The 17,839-nt window shown below is 33.4% G+C and overlaps 1 protein-coding gene across 1 annotated transcript in view; it reads left to right on the forward strand.

The window, feature by feature from the left end:
- Positions 1-50: 50 nt before the first annotated feature.
- LOC122028537 (tRNA 2'-phosphotransferase 1-like) overlaps positions 51-17,839 on the forward strand; it is a 31,578-nt gene continuing 13,789 nt past the window's right edge. The window contains exons 1-4 of the mRNA XM_042587379.1: positions 51-301; positions 378-464; positions 692-839; positions 8,541-8,630. Coding sequence (XP_042443313.1) covers positions 108-301; positions 378-464; positions 692-839; positions 8,541-8,630 — 519 coding nt within the window. The 5' untranslated portion in view covers positions 51-107. The remainder of the gene's footprint in view (positions 302-377; positions 465-691; positions 840-8,540; positions 8,631-17,839) is intronic.

The raw sequence follows: 17,839 nt of genomic DNA on the forward strand, positions 1-17,839 counted from the left end.
TTATAGGTCCGTGCGTTGCTGGGCCCGAATATGGCTTTATAAGGGTTTTTTGTTGATCGGGTTGGATCGATCAATCCCCGCCCGTGAGGCCGTGCTCCTCCCATCCGATGTGGATTTGCGCCCGCGTGCTGCGCTGCCGCCTTCCGCTTCTCCACCATTCGCCTGCTTATTCCCGTCTCCTGCTGCCGGACCGTTTCCCCCGTCGAAGTCTCTTTAGCATGGCTGATCGCAACTCAGTTGCTGCCTCTTCTTCCAAACCGTTCTCCGCCGCGGCTTCTTTCTCGCATCCCTCCAAGAAATGGTATCTGCCCCTCGGAATTACATCAGGGAAATTTCTGAAGATGTATCTCTTTGTCTAATTGATTGCTTGATTGCAGTGGGAGAGGAAGGGGAAGAGGCGCCGGAGGGAGGGGGAACGGAGCTGTTGCTGACAGTGATCGCATCGATGCTCTTGGTCGTCTCTTGTAATCTGCTCCTCCTTTCCTTTACTCTTTTTGTGGAGTGACCCAACTTGCCTTAAACTTCTGTGTTCTCCTTTCCCCATCAATGTTTCTATATGAACTTTCTGTTGAACAATGTTTCTTTTGGCAAATGTGATGACTCGGTGCTACGCGGCACTGTATTCGTGGCGTTACCAGGTTTTGGTGTCAGCAAGTTTCCCACTAACTCAGTTTTTCTTAAATAATTTCAGGACACGGATTTTACGCCATATGGCTTCTGAGCTAAGTCTGGATATACGAAGTGATGGGTATGTTAGAGTTGCTGACCTATTAAAGTTGAATTTATCAACATTTGCGAAAGTTCCATTGAGGTCTCATTCAGTTGATGAAATTAGGGAGGTGAGTTTCTTAAACTTTTGTCAGATAGTTATCCTAGTCATAGTTAATATGTTTCATGGCATTGAGCTTCTGATATCAGAATTTTGCACTGAGTTTGTGTTCATTGTATACTTACAAAAATCCTCTTTAGATTTTATTGATTTCCATGCTTGTGTCTTATACTTAGTTCAGATCTGATAATTTGATTGTATTGACTTGATCATCTCTATTTTGTAGCCTACGACCACAAATTTTTATTTATGCAGAACAACTTTTTTTGAATTATTTGAACTCTGAAAGAAAAGGAGTGCATCTAGTGTATGAAACTTAAATTGCCTTTCAGCATATTAAACAAATCAAATTGGCAATCTGTTGCCTAATCTTGTTCATAGTTACAATATAAGACATCTCTAGTATTTTCTACTGTTAGTGATGTATTACATGAAGGTTTTCATGTCAGTCTTTCTGCAAGTTACTCTCATGTCTTCCTTGAATGCCCCCATTGTCAGTCTAATGTAGGCCTAACTAAAAGGTCTTGAAAAAAATTTAGTCTAGGTTTGAGTTTCAAGGACTAGGGTATTGCACTTTTCATTGAAATTAGTTGAACTATGATTTGTAGAACATGATGCAAATTTCAGGCACCTTAATCCCAATAATTGTAGCCATGCAACTTAATTTGATTTATTGTAATTATGGGAAAAGTTGTATTAGACCTTGGTTTGACATTGCAAATTTAGGATGAATTATCATCCTTCGGTCTCATTACTTGGATGGAAGTTATGAGGGAAAGAACAAAAAGGATCACAAAATTGCAAATGGAGTTCTATGTTTTGTGTATATATTGTTGTTACTTTTCCTTCTCTCCCTCATATTTTCCATCCAAGTAATTGAAGCCTTAAAGTCTACATCAATTTTTTGGAATTTTGAGTCAAATAAATGGAACTATAATTAACCACAGTTGTTCCCATATGGAGGTATTTTTATGTAATTTAGAAATCTATTGTTGTTTTAATTCCTTCTTTTTTCCTTTCTCTATTCTCTCTGTATTTTCTACTCTCTCTGATTCTATCTCAAATTCTATCAACTTTAACTTCATGAATATAAATCTTATAAATTTATTTACTAAATACATGCTCTATTTCTATGGTTATTTTTTTCCTATTAATCCAACATTTGAAACCTGTTTTACCTATCTCCATGGCTTGTCTCTTATTGTCTAACACGGTTGCTCATGCATTGTTCTTTTTAAGATGCAGATTATTATTAACATGTTGGTATTTTTAAGTAAATCTCTCCTATAAAATAAACCAATGGAAAGTCTGCCATTTTTGACAAGGCTATTTTTTTCACTAATTCTATTAGACATGGTAAATACTAGACCATGTTTTTAGAAAATTTGGCTAAGTTGAGTCTATAAAAAGAACCTCACCTTTTTTTTATTAAATTAAAATTTTCAATAAAATTTTATGTTATCTATGAGTGTTTTCTCACTTGCCATTTCCTACATCACTTTGGTCATTGATCAAGGTAGACAAATATTCCAGATAATGTGAAATGCACCTTCTTGCATGGGATACATGAAAACCATAGATAAAAGATTCTTGTTGATGATAATGCATCAAAGAAAGAAGAGAAGAAAATTATTTACAAATTATTCAATGAACACTCAAATATATTTAGTTTTTGATTCTACAGACTAAAAGGAATTTGTTCATAATACTAAATTGAATGAGGTCTAAGAAGCAAAAAATCAATTTGGTTTTATCTTCAAAAGACCTCTCATATTTTCATTTAGTAAGAAAATTAATAGAAGGTATTGAAAAAAAGAGAAGAATTTGCATATGTACTTTATTAAAAGGGCAGTCCGGTGCATGAAGCTCTTGCCAATGCGGGTCCAAAGGTCTATTGTACGCAACTTTACCCTACATTTTAAGAGACTGCCGCAACCTGAACTTGTGACCGCCATGTCACACGGTAACAACTTTACCATTGTGCTAAGGCTCCTCTTCTTGCATATGGACTTTATTAGCTTAAAAAAATATGATAGATGTATTAGACAAATATTTGCTAAGTATGTTGATGTGGTAAATAAAATTAACAATTCATGTTGTATGGTGATCATGTCATAAGACAGCCTTGCTATTTTGCCAATGTAAAATTAGACAAGTTGAATCCTATATAAAACAACATACTAGCAATATTCAAATTGAGTAAACCATTTTTTTACATTTACTAATGTTATTTTTTGGTTTCCCTCATCTTTTACACTATCCACCCTAATAGATTCCACTTTAGTAGTTTCGAACATTGCTAAACTATCATAACCTATTTTTCCCCATTTTATTATTTGTTAGAACTACACCTATTTACTCTTGAATATTAGTATTTTTTGTTCTTATTCTTCTAGTAAATCTATGCATCTATTTCTTGTATGATAGAAAATGTTGTTAAATTTTTTTACATAAATAATTTGTTTATCAAATGGGTCAAGTTGACCCATTTATTGTTATTGTGTGTCATATAACTTATGTTTTCTCTCTGATAATATGTCCTTGTAAGAGTTCTAGGAATTCTTGTAAGAGTTCTAGGAATCCTAGATCTTTAGTCATTGAAGCATTACTATAGATATATCTTTAGTAGGATTAAAAAGGAATGATCTGAACGAAAAAGGAATGAAAAAGGAGATTTTGGGGTCTTGTGTGGTGGTCATATTCCTCTTAGAATTAATCAAAACTTTTATAAGATTGTGGTACTACTTGCCGTACTTTATGGATTAAAGTGTTAGGCTACTAGGAAACAACACATATAAAGGGCAGCCCGGTGCACGAAGCTCCCGCCATGCGGGTCTCGGGAAAGGATCTATTGTACGCAACCTTATTCTGTTTTTTGCAAAAGGCTGTTCCAGGAAACAATACATATAAAAAATTAATTTAATTAGTTTGAGTATTACTAGTTATTGGCCTTGTATAGAGGTTAATAGGAGATTTAAATAGTTAGGACAAAGATAGCTTATTAATGTTGATCATAGGCCAGCTCTAATTCCTTACCTTTTGATGGCAATACTAGAACTCACCAAATATATCTTATCACCAAATATATCTTATTTGTGGACAATATTATGCTAATTGATGTAATTGTAAATAAATTGAACTCAATCATTTTAGAGAAAAAAACTAAAACTAAAGGTTCAAAGTTGAGTAGAACTAAAATTGAATACGTAAAATATAGTTTCAATAATCAGAACAAAATCCTAGGAACCATTAAGATGGATGAAGATGAACTTTTTAATTTTTTGATACATTGCATCTATTCTTTAACAAGAAGGGATATTGATGAAGAAATCATTTAATATGATGAAACATAGGAAGTAAAATGGAGAGGAGCTTTTCAGGTCTTGTATGATCTTTGTGTGCTCCAACAGCTAAAAGCATAATTCTATAACATTATAGTGTGACCTATGATACTTTTTAGCACACAACATTACATTATTAGGAAATAACACAAAAAAATTAGTTAGCATAAATGGGAATTTTAACATGGATGTGTGAGATTATTTGAATGAGGAAAATAAAAAATATTGTTATTCTATGGCAGTTAGGAACAACCTCTAATATATATAATAAAATGAGAGAAAAAAGTTCAAACATAATGACATGTCCAAAGGCGATGATCAATAGAATTTTATAATTAGTTCAGTTGAATTGACAAGAGTGAAAGGCCTAAGCAATAGGGAATTCTGAGGAAATTCCAGTTATTGTTATAAAATTTGATTGAATTGAGTACTATTAGTGATATGATTTTGCATAGAGCTCAATGCAGGTTAAGATCCATGCAACCAACCCCAAATAGTTTGAATGCACATGACTTAATGATGATAAAATTGCTTACAATACCAAAGGCTGTTTTATTTTTTCCATATTTTATCTCATAGGAATTATGCCATGGCTCATCTGAAGAGACATGCCAACTTAGATCCAGATATTAGACATCCAAATTATCCAAAACATTTACTTTGCCCTTTAGAAGATACCCATTTGAAGTTTGTTCCAGTTGTTTGTCACTTGTAGGAAAAATAATGTTTCACTTATAGGAAAAGTAATCTAGTATGGCAAGACTATTCATGCAGAAGCCTGATCTGAAGTCTACCATTACTATACAATGCGGAGAACTTTTAGTATATCAAAGGATCACTAGTGAAATATGTTTTATGAGAAGCAAAACATCTAAATATTCGGTTTCATATATTTATTTATTTTTTTATGTGGGCTATGTTGCATTTATTGATGCAAATTATGTTGGGTCTGCTATTGACTGTGTAGGGATATTGCTCTAGTGCAGAAGTTGGATATCAGACCATGGTACTACTTACTAAATTATGTGGATCAAGATTTATCTTTTTTTAAGAAATGGAACTTCTTACTATCTCAAATTTTTATGTTCTGGTTAATGATAATCACCACAATAACCACGCTACTGTCAATGTTGCAAAGAACACAATGTTTCTTTAACACACAAAACCGCATGCTCAAGAAAATTAGCACTTTAGACACCTATTTCCTTCTGAAGAATAAATTATTCATATCTCCACCAAGTTGTTTTGTGAGATTGGATCTTCCATTTTGTGTGACAAACCAAGCATGATTGCAATTTATGCTTAGCTTAAGGGGAATGTTATAACTAATGGAACAACTCCCCATATATTTGTTGAATATATACTATTTATTAATTACTGCAAATATCTGGGAATTTTATAGATTTTCTTTATGGCGATCAAGTTACTCTTTTCTTTTGACTGTTCTAAATAAGGACCTGTAAGGGCAGACTTATAAAAACTAGGAAGGCGAAAAATCACAAAAATTTAATCATGTAAATCAATCATTCTAGTTCTTAATGTTAAACATATCTGCAGTAGCAAAAGCCTTCTAATATGATTCCTGATCTAAGAGTTATTTGCATATTTGACTAATCTAAAGTTTTCATTGCAGATGTAGATCCATCAGAGAATTAATCAAGCTTGCGTGGGAAAAGTAATGAAAATATTTGATGAAACAGAAAAAAAAAATAGACACATTTGTATAATAGTCAACTCCTAAAATTTGGTAATCTTCAATTGTTTGATTGGTGTTTTTCCATGATGATCTTTTGGCCTCATTATCATCTGCATAGATTATTAAATAATCCCACCAAAATAGTATGATCTACTCATTCTGTAGCAGACATACAAAAATGCCTTGAGGCATCTGACCCTTGCTGAGCTCAAACAAGTTATGGATCAGGCTTTTCATGTTCAAAAGTCTGGCTGACCTAGACTATCATAGTCAGTGCCTAGTTGAGTGAAAAACAGTAATGATTTTGCTGCAAGGATCAATTTCTATTCCACGAGTATGGTAGTTGAGTCGGGAGTTGGTTAGTTGCAATGTATAAGTTTTTGTCACTTCTCTGCCAGGACCATTTCCATGTGTTGTAAAGCTTACCATTTAAAGTCTTACCGTTTTTATAAACATCTTTATGTTTTTTTTTTCTTTTTATATATTGTTTGACAAGTTCTCTTATACATATTTACAGTAATTTTTTCATCTCTCAATTATTCTGTTTGACTTTCCTAATAACCCATTTTGAAGTTAATGTTGGTTTCCTGATTTTGTCATCCACAATCCCAGTTTCTAAATTAGTCATAGCTTACCCCTTTTTTCCAATCAATTCTATTAGTATATAGTTAACAAGTAAATAAATGTTGTTACCATTTAGTAGGTATGAAGAAGAGGAGCCTTAGTACAACAGTAAAATTGTTGCCGTATGACCTTGTGGTCATGGGTTTGAGTCGTGGAAAGGGCCTCTTGTAATAAAAGATAAGGCTGCGTACAATACCCTTCCTCAAGATTTTGCATTGGAGGGAGCTTCATGCACCAGGCTGTCTTTTTTTTTTTTTTTTTCAAAAGTTTGATTGGTATTTGAACCCTAGTTCATATTCTAATTGTGATTTTGGCTAAACAGTACCAAATAAAAGTACTGCAATTAGTACATGGATGCAAATTCTTTGAAAGGGAAGCAGTTGGATTAAAAAAAACCTGAGGTCTTTGATTTTATGATTCTCGATTGTGATTAGTAAAGGGACTGTGGTCTTGTCTTAAGTTTGATTGTACTATATTAATAGATAGTGAATTGTTGCCTCCCAAGATTTTTTCAATTCAAGACTCTAGGTTTTGGAGCCTGATCCTCTAATTTTACTGCTGCTTGCAAATATGAATCTGGATTTGCTTGAGGCTGATCCTGATTTTGGTCATTACCATAAGACTGACACAAAAGACTTTCATTGCACCTAGTGAGGCAGACCAGGCACCTTAACCTCACATTGCTAAACCCTTGGGTCCCTGATACGGAGGAGTGAGCCTCATTCGAGAACTAGTCTGTTTTGTGTTGATTAAGCCTCCTACATAATAATGGCAACAAATCTTAGGTAAACCTTTGGTGGTGATGTAGCATGAATGTGTTGGTGGGCTCACTTGGATTTTGGAATGAGGAGAATGAGATCAGATCTTGCTCTAGGAGACTCCAGTCATTATCATAGGACATTAGTGTTGCTAAGGATGGTAATGGGGTGGGTACCCACATTTTTTGGGTACTACCTGTACTCTTTTAAATATGTGCCACTCAAATGCATTTAAATATCAGTCTCTGGATGATAAAATGGGGATGTGTGCCTGTCTTAAAAAAAGGTTGGGTTCCCGAGGATACCCAAATATGGGGTACCTATTGCCATTTCTAGTAATTGGTTCTTGTTGTCCTTTACATAGGATGATGAGAGTGGGCCTCACCCAAATGCGCTCATACTTCTTCAGTAAATTGACCTTCTGCGCATTAGAGATAGTAGCATCCTTAACCTTGGCCTCCTAGTCCTGACCAACACCCAATCAATTCCTACTAAGTAGGTCTACTATTCTTGCTGATGGGATGATGCTAAGGTGATGTCAGTACAAAATTTGAACTTGCGAAATATGATTTTTGAAGAAATGACAACCTGTTGGAGTGTGTTTCAATAGTAGAACAGAGCTGATTTGTATTTTTCTGTATTTGTTTATATTTTGTACTTATTCCCCTAGCTACCTAGTTTCTTTTTTCTGATAGATTGTATATATGCTTTTTTGTTGGATGTGTCTACAAAATGTTGATATTTATTATAGGACAAAAAAGGATCTCTATATTCCTATATTCCTGCATTCTAATGCTTGCTTTTGTCGGTCATTTCTTTCAATTCTATAGATCATAGAATATCTAATTGCTGGATGAGTAGTAATGAAGCTCTTTCATGCTCAAACAATCTACAATTAGAATAGAAGATAAATAAATTTTGAAGAAAAGAACATTACATTGTCTATTTATTTTCATTAAAATTTGATATTTTGCATGGAATAAATATCACAATCGCTATTTTTTTACCCTTTACTTTTGAAGTATTGTTCACTAGTTCAGCAAATTATTGAGACCACTATTGAACTAGTATCAGATACTTTAGCTTAAATTATATCACTTTGTTTCCATCATTAAAATGATCTTCTTTGCTTGAACTGGTATCCTCTTCTTTGATCGTTAAAATAATTGGGTTATTCATCTATTGTTTAATGAATCTTTTATTTCATGCTCAACCTTAGGTGATAATGGATTTTGTTTTGACCTTACTGGTTCAGTCTTATACATGCTAATATTTGTGTCATTTAAGAACAGGCTGTCAAGAGGGATAATAAACAACGGTTCAGCCTTTTGGAGGAAGATGGGGAGCTCTTAATTCGTGCAAACCAAGGACACTCTATTGGGGTAATTTATCTTTTTTTTTTTGTCATTCTCTTGAGTGTACATGTGATCCATAAGTCTGCTTGAAATTTAGAAGCTTTGAACAATAAATAATTAACTTTATCTATGAGGTGAATAATATATATTTTATGTTAATTTTTGAGGGAAGGATATGGAAAACTTATATAGTTTCTAAACCTCCAATATTATATAGCTTAAATTAAATAAATATAATTGTTAATTATGTAGGATCATGTTTTTTTGAATAGTGCTTTTAAAATTAATTTTAAAAGCACTAATATTGTTTGAAAGATTGTCTTGAAATCATGTATGCAACATAATATAAAGTTGATTTTTCAAGCTTAAGTTTAATTTTTAAATTAAATATGTTTTTTTTCTTCAAAATTTTGTGTTAATGGACTAAGTGCAATAGGAAGATAAAAAGGATACAATGATTTAGGTGAATCACTCTTTGTCAAATCACCGCTATACTTTCTCCTCTCTTAATACCTTTCAGGAACAAATTTAAAATAAAACATAGAAAACAAAATAAAACATAGAAAACAACGTAAGAGGGAAGTAATAATAATATGACAATAGGCAAGTAGTTGCCTGTAGAGAGCTTCTAGATAGAAGGATTGAGGGCATTTGTATGATTTCATAATGATTTTTGATTATTTGTGAATGTCTTGGATGAACACAAGAAGCCTCTATTTATAGTTGCAGTTTAGTATGATCTGGTTAATCAATTTGTCCATTCTAGTCAACCAATTCAAGAGATTATTGTTATCCGCAACGTACTTTGATTAACTAACTTTGTTATTCTGGTCTGATAGCCTATATGGCCAACCAAGATATGAGATCTCATGCTGAGTTGATCGAAACGGGCGGAACATTTTGTTTTACCCGTCGACCCTCACTGGCACGAACTTGGCACCAATCTCGCTGCTACTATGGAGGTGTCACGATGTCGGCGGCCGTGTAGGAAGGGCATCCCGACGACTGCGGCTGTGTAGAGGGGTGTCGCGATGCCAGTGGCTGCGCAGTAAGGGCATCGCGATGCCTGTAGTCGCATAGGAGGGGCTACGCCGGAGGGGCCGTGCGAACCCCGCGGTCGTGCCGGAGGGGCTGCACGAACCCCTCGGCTGTGTTGGAGGGGCTGCGCGAACCTCGCAGCCGCTACGGAGGGGTCGCGCGAACCTTGTGGTAACATTGGAGGGGCCGCGCGGCCGCGACGCGACCCTCGCGGCCACGTGCCCCTCGTGGTCGCGCCAGAGGGCCGCGCGACCATCGCTTCCACGTCGGAGGGCCATGCGACCCTCGCGCCCGCGCGACCCTTGTGGCCGCATCGGTCTTGGTCGATTTTTTCAATCAAATGCTTTTTAAAATTAAAACAATTCCCATGATAGATGAGGATAATTGGAATATACTTAATTAAATCCTAATAAAATTATTTAATTAATTAAATATTTTATTTATTTTAATTTAAAAAATATATAATAAATATTTTATTTATTTATTTAGTTATGTTATTAATTTTTTTAATAAATAAATAAATATTTTTTTTTGAAGGGAAACTTTGACGCAACAATAAAGTTGTGCTTTGTGACATAAAATTTACGAGTTTGAATCCTAGAAATAACCTTTTATAAAAAACAGTAAGGCTGCTTACAATGGATCCTTCTTTGGGAACCCATATCGCGGGAGTTTCGTGCACTGGGCTACCTTTTTTTTATTATTAATTTTTTTTAATGATCTAATTTAAATAAATAATAAAAAAAATTTAAAATCCTAATTAAATTATTCCATTAAAATATATAAAAATTATATGTTCCTAAAACTCTCTTTAGTAATTGTTATATAGTGATGATCTTTGCGGTCATCGCAATTGCGATATTTTTAGTTTTTTTGGTTTAGTTAATTTTTTATTTTTTAAATATCTATTTTTTATAAATAAACTATTATTAATAATAATTATAAAATATTAAAAATTATTTCGAAATTTTTTAAATAATTTTAAATTTTAATAAATATTTTACAAAATAATTTAAAATATTTTAAAATTAAACATAAATTTAAAATAATCTAAAAAATTAAAAATATATAATTCTTAAACAGTTCAAATGACATGTTTAAAATTAAAAATTTACAAATGCATTAAAAAATAATTTAAAATTTTTAAATAATTTTATAATTATTTTTATAGTTTTAAATTTAGTTTTGAATTTTAAAAATTTCTTATTTTTAAAATTTTTTTATAAAAATTTAATAGACATTATCTTATGAAAAAATATTAAAATAAAAATTAACCATTCTAAATATGACCATCTTTAATAATCAAATATTAATATACATTTATATTTATATTTAAAAAATACTGAAACTATATCGTTCCGGTCGGGAACTAAAATCTTGGCACGGATTGAGATTTTAAATCTTGTGGTCAACCACTTTTTGCATATTGGTTGGCTAAATTGGTTACCACGTATGCCGCTTTATCTGGGTCGGTTTCTAATTATGTCATCTGGTTGACCACTTTGCACATGCTAGTTAACTAAATTGGATCAATTTTGTTCAGATTTTATCTTCTTGCTTTATTGGCTATTGACTGAGCAAATGGTTGACTAACTTAAGTAAGTTTCGAATTTTGATCTTTATCACTAACCTTGTCTCTGGCAATTGCTGACTGAGAAAGTGGTCAACTAAGTTTACACGTGGTAAACCAAATATGACTTTATCATGTGGTAGACCACTTGTCACCATATGATCGACCAACTTTGAATAAATCGGAATATCTTATTTTATGTCGAAAAATATTGTTGGTAAGACTCATTTTGGTCGATCACCTTAGTGAATTTAGTTGACTAGCTCAAGACAAAATTGAGTTTTTTGAATTTTGACTTGTCTTTTGACTGCTGTTAATGTGGTTAATTAAGTCTTGAAATCTGGTCACTAAGTTTTTATTTTTCTAGTATAGAATGTTTGAGATAAAATAATTGGATAAAAACGAGAGAAGAATAAAAATAAAAATCATTTTGATCAACTATTATTATGGTTTAAGAAGCCAAATTTAGTTAACTATTTATTGCCCAGTTAATTTCAATCAATTGCTTATTTGACTTTAGCTCCAAAACACTTGTTGGTTTCTTGGTCAAGTGCCTAGGTTGTAAGAGGCTAGTCTCGTTTCAGAATAAAAGTTGCTCCCCCTCCCTCACACTCTTCTTTGCTAAAAAGGTCCTATTTTGGTATTTGATTGTCCTCGACCTATTAGGACTTCTTACCTACTTGTATATTGTTGTCCTTGAACTACCGGGACTTCTTCCTCTTGCTAAATGTCCGCTTAACCTATTTGAACTTTTTTTTTTGACTTATCAAATGTCCACTCCTTCGACTTCTCCTCTTGTATTGCTCCTGCAATGTATATGTCAAGTTTTCTTCTACATTTGGCTAGTGTTGTAAATGACGGTAGGCGGTGGTAGGGCGGTCAATGACCACCTATCACCTTGGCCGCCTAGGTGGTGCTTATGCGGTTAATTTTTTTTATTATTTTTTATATATAATATTATAAATAGTCATTATTCTTATATTTACTTTTAATAAAATATATTAATTAAAAATAAAAAATTTAATCTAAATATTTGAAAATAAAAAAATATTTTTAAATATGTATTAAATTAATGAGATAATTTTATTATGCTTTTAAGTCTACTTAAATTATCCCAATCATAGTTAGAAGTTGATTAAAAGTTGATTAAAATTATTAATTTAATGTTCAAGTAAACCGCGTACCCTATTTCGGCAGGGCGGTGAGTCTGATGGGTCGTTGTGGCCGTGCAATGCGTTGCCGTGGCCATGCGACGCGTCGCCGTGGCCGTGCGACGCGTCGCCGTGGCCGTGCGTCGCATCGCCGTGGCCGTGCGACGCATCGCCGTGGCCGTGCGACGCATCGACGTGGCCGTGTGACGCGTCACCGTGGCCACGTGACGCATCGCCTTGGCCGTGCGACCCGTCGCACGGCCACGGCGACATCATGGGGCTTAGGCGATGCTTTCAGGCGACCCTTACGGGCCCGTGCTTGGGCGATGCGTTCAGGCTCGTGTGTGGACGTGTCGCTGGGCTCGCGCGATGTGTCTAGAAGCGTTGTCAAGCTCGCGTGACGCGTCCGGATGCATCGTCGGGCTCGCATGACGTGCCCATGCGCGTCACTGCATCACCGGGTCGCGTAATGCTTTCGAGCTTGTTGTTAAGCATAGACAATGCATTCGGGCTTGCACGATGCATCCAGACTTGTCGTTGGGCCTAGGCTATGTGTCTGGAGGAGTTGCGGTGGCGAAATGGCAGCAACAACGGTGGCAGTTCCAGGCACGATGGTTGCGGAAGGAGGTGAGTTACCGCCTAAAGCACTGCAGTGTGATTGATGCCCATCTATCAAGCGACCACCATTTAGAACACTACTCTTAGAATACTTGTTAGATCATATAATAACTAACTTTAAATTCTTTCATATATCAAAACTCTCTAGTTCATTTACTTGTTGCTTACTTGCACTAACAAATTATAAAATCTTTTATTATAAATTTAAAAATATTAATTATAACACATCAACTCAATTAATACTAAAATTTAATTCTCACTATTATATAAATTGTGAACTTGCAAAGCGATCTAAAATATATATTTAGTTTTCTAATCTATAATTTAAATAATTATAAAAATATCTAGTTCTAAATTAATTATATCAAATTAAATGGTAGATATAAAAATCAAAGTATTAGTATCAACAAAAATATCTTTTACAATATTTTTTTTACATTTGACTATACTTATAACAATATAAAAATTATATAGTCCTAGAGAGATGGTAGATTAATTGCAATCTAAATTGGTTAAAAAGTTTAATATAAAAATAAAATTTTTTTAGACATTATTATCTAAATTTTCTTTATAAAATATAAAATGACAATGAAATCAATTTTTTAATTCTAACCCTTTCTAAGTTAAATTTTAAATACAATATTATTTTTAAAATTGTATTATAATTTTAGATTTATGCAAATATCACATGGGTATATGATTATTATATAAAGGATTGAATGTTATGCTAAACCACCATAGAGTTTTACTAACTTTTTTTTCTTTGTCTAGACATGGCTATTACAATTCTAAATTGAATTTTTTGTTTAATTTCCCTTGGGATGTTGCAATGTCTTTGCAAATGTAATTTCCCTATGGAGAACAAATAGAGGGAGAATTTGTGTGGGCTAAATAATGTCTTCAAATAGTGTTTGCAAATAAATATATTTGTTTTAACAAAACTTGTAATTATATTATTTGGGTACTTGCAATTATTGTGGCTTAAAAAATCTAGTTTAAACCTAGTTAAAAGCTTTGTATGCAAGTCTTATAAATTTGCAAATAGAGAAACACAATTTTAGCAATGAATTAAAAAAATATTTTTCTACATTGTTATTGATTTTTAGGTGAGTAGGAATTATATATTTGTAAGAACGAGGAAAACTTTAAAAAATATACAATAGCCAAGAAAGAAGCTAAGAAAGTAGTGAGTGAAGCAAAAAATGAAACTTTTGAACGATTATATCAAAAATTGGATACAAAAGAAGGGGAAAGAGATATTTATAGAATAGCTAAAGTGAGGGAAAGGAAAACAAGAGATCTTAGCCAAATAAAATGTATTAAAGATGAATGTAATAGGGTATTAGTAAACGATGGAGAAATAAAAGAGCGGTGGAAGAGGTATTTTCATCAACTTTTTAATGAAGGTTTAAGTAACCAACTTAACTTTAGGTAATTTAAGTAGGTCAAATGAGAATAAAAATTTTAATTTTTATTGTAGAATTCAAACTTTAGAAGTAAAACAAATTTTAAATGAGATGCACAATGGAAAAACCATTGAACTAAATGATATTCCGATAGAGGTATGGAAGTGTCTAGGAAACAAGGTATTGAATGACTTATAAAATTATTTAATATGATATTGAAAACGAAAAAAATGCCTGATCAATGGAGGATAAGTACTCTAGTTCTCTTATATAAGAATAAGGGAGACATACAAAATTGTGCAAACTATAGGGGTATTAAACTAATGAGTCATACTATGAAACTTTGGAAAAAAGTGATAGAAAAAATATTAAGGAAGGAGACCACAGTGATTGAAAATCAATTTGGGTTCATGCATGGAAGGTTGACAATAGAAGCTATACATCTTCATAGACAATTAATTGAAAAATATCGGGAGCAAAAATAAGATCTACACTTGGTATTCATTGACTTAGAAAAAACTTATGATAGAGTTCCAAGAGAAATTATATGGAGAATTCTAAAAAAAGAGGTGTTAGCGTAACATATATTGAACTAATTAAGGATATGTACGAGGATGTAACGACCAGAGTAAAGACTTCAGACGGAGTAACTGAAGCATTTCCAATAAAGATAGGGTTACATCAAGGATCAACTCTAAGTTCCTATCTTTTTACACTAATTATGAACGAACACATTGCGCACATTCAAGACACAGTATCGTGGTACATGTTGTTTGCAGATGATATTATTTTGGTAGATGAAACATGTGAAGGAGTAAATGCTAAACTAGAATCTTGGCAGGTAACACTAGAAGGGAAAGGTTTTAAGCTTAGTAAATTAAAGACAGAATATATAGAATTTAAGTTTGACAATATTAGAAGTAATGAGACAATTGTTAAAATAGGAGAGAACGAGTTGCCGGGAACCGAGAGATTTAAATATTTAGGATCATTTTTGCAAAACGATGGAAGGATTGAGAGAGATGTCTTACATAGAATACAAGCGATGATTGAAATGGATGAGAGCATCGAGTGTTTTATGTGACCGTAAAGTACCTCTTAAACTTAAAGGTAAGTTATATAAAACCGCAGTTAGACCTGCTATGTTTTATGGAGCTGAATGTTGGGGTATGACTCGAGCACATGAGCAGAAGATGAGAGTTGCAGAGATGAGGATGTTAAGGTAGATGCGTGGACATACGAGGATGGACAAAATAAGAAATGAGAGCATTAGAGAGAAAGTCGGAGTTGCATCTATTGAGAAAAAATTTCAAGAGACACGATTAAGATGGTACGGACATGTATTTAGACGACCAATAAATGCTCCAGTTATGCGATGTGAAACTATGATAAACATGTATATCAAACGAGGAAGAGGAAGACCAAAAAAGACTTGGTTAGCAACAATAAAACAAGATAAAATTTATTTAAATATAGATGATGATATAGTAGAAGATAGAGCTCAATGACGTAAAAGGATTCATACAGCCGATCCCACCTAGTAGGAAAATGCTTGGTTCTTGTTGTTGTATGCCAATGTGATATAAGATATGTAAATTTATTACTAGTGTTTGAGCTATTAAGATTATTGTAGATGATTTTCCACATCAATGGTCATGTCTAAGTCTCTACTTCTTTATGCTTGTACTAGATAGAGTAACAAATAAACATCTTTGGCGTATGTTATCATAGATGATAATTGATGAGTATAATTGAATTAGATTCAAGGTATGAACCATGAAGAAAAAGTTTAAATTAAAGGAGCAAGTAGAGAGAAAAATGAATATGTAAAATTAAGTTTTAGTAATAAGGAAAGAATCAATCGAATAATTAAGATGGTAAGCATGAAATCCTTGTAAGAGATTCAAATATCTTAGACCCATTATTCGATAAGAAGCAATGTTGATGAAGATATAATTACTAGGATAAAAAAAGTGTCATTAAAATGGAGAAGAGCATCTAGAGTTCATGCGTGATCATTAATTTGAATATTTTACAATTCTGGTATAATTCCCTATACTTTAGATCAGAGTCACGTATTGCTGAGTAATACATATCAAAACTTAATGTAGTAGAGATGATAATGCTAAGATGGGCACAGAAAGCTATTAGAAAGGATAAAATGGAAATTATGAAAATAATTAGATGAAATTCTGATATATAAAAATATGAGAGAAAATAGGCTGTAGATGGTATTGAAGTTTTTTAAGATACTAATTAATTCGATAGAAAAGTTAACTCTATTAGATTGGAAGGTATTAGGGGTAAAGAGAGATGTGAGGGATTAAGATAGATTATAAATAGTATTAATCGATGGTAGATGGATATGATTCTAGTTGATTTCAAATAGATGATGAAGATTTTTTAAGTTAATAGTCTGACTTTACTTGAAATGCCTTAGTACTTTATTGACTATTTTAAAAGGAAAGATTTCTCAAGCTTATGTGGAAATCAAATCAGGTAAGGTTTTTGATTGGTCTTTCTAAAATTTTGGAGTATGATTTTATGAGTTGTAACTTTACTTGAGGTCTAACTCACATTCATGAAAAATGGTAATTAAATGTTAATTTTCTTCCACACCGAGCCGATATGGTTAAAAATCATCCCCTTGGCTCTGATTCTTAGTTTATATTCATTAGCAAGGTTTAAAATATCATGCTGTCTTGCTCCACACGTGTGAAAAAATTCATTCCACTACTGAAATAGGCACCGACACGCCTAAGGTACCGCGGTAAGGCATTGTGCGCACATTGTGGAGGTCACGCGTGGCCGTTGCAGCAACCATTGAGGCCACGCGTGGGCGTGGAGGCCACGTGCGAGCATCATGGCTGTTGCGGAGGCGACGCAATGACCTCGCAGCCGCCGCGGAGGCCACGCGATGGCCTCACAGCCGCTACGGAGACCACGTAATGGCCTCGCGGCTACTGCGGAGGCCATGCCATGACCTCACGATGGCCTTGCGGTCACCGTGGAGGCGGCGCACAACAACGACAAAGGCAGAATAGGAACAATGCTTTTAATTAAAAAACTTATGTTAATAAGTTTAATCAACTCCCAGTTATAGTTAGTATAATTTAAATAATCTTAATTAAACTCTAATAAAACTATTATGTTAATTTAATATATATTTTAATTTTTTTTATATATTTTTAAATATTTAGATTAATTTTTTATTGTTAGTTTATATATTTTATATTTAAAAAATATCGAAACCATATTGACATAACACGATACGGTACCAAAACTATATCGTTCCAATCCAGGACCGAAATCTCGACATGAGTTGAGATTTTAAACCTTGTTCATTTGGGATCCTATATTTATACCCTAATAACGTGAGATTATCATTTGTTTGTGGCATATCCGGTTGCATGGCTAGTACCACCATGTGATGTGTAGGTGCTAAGAAATGCC

The sequence above is a fragment of the Zingiber officinale genome, chromosome 10B, assembly GCF_018446385.1.
Source record: "Zingiber officinale cultivar Zhangliang chromosome 10B, Zo_v1.1, whole genome shotgun sequence".
NCBI classification, from domain to species: Eukaryota; Viridiplantae; Streptophyta; class Magnoliopsida; order Zingiberales; family Zingiberaceae; genus Zingiber; species Zingiber officinale.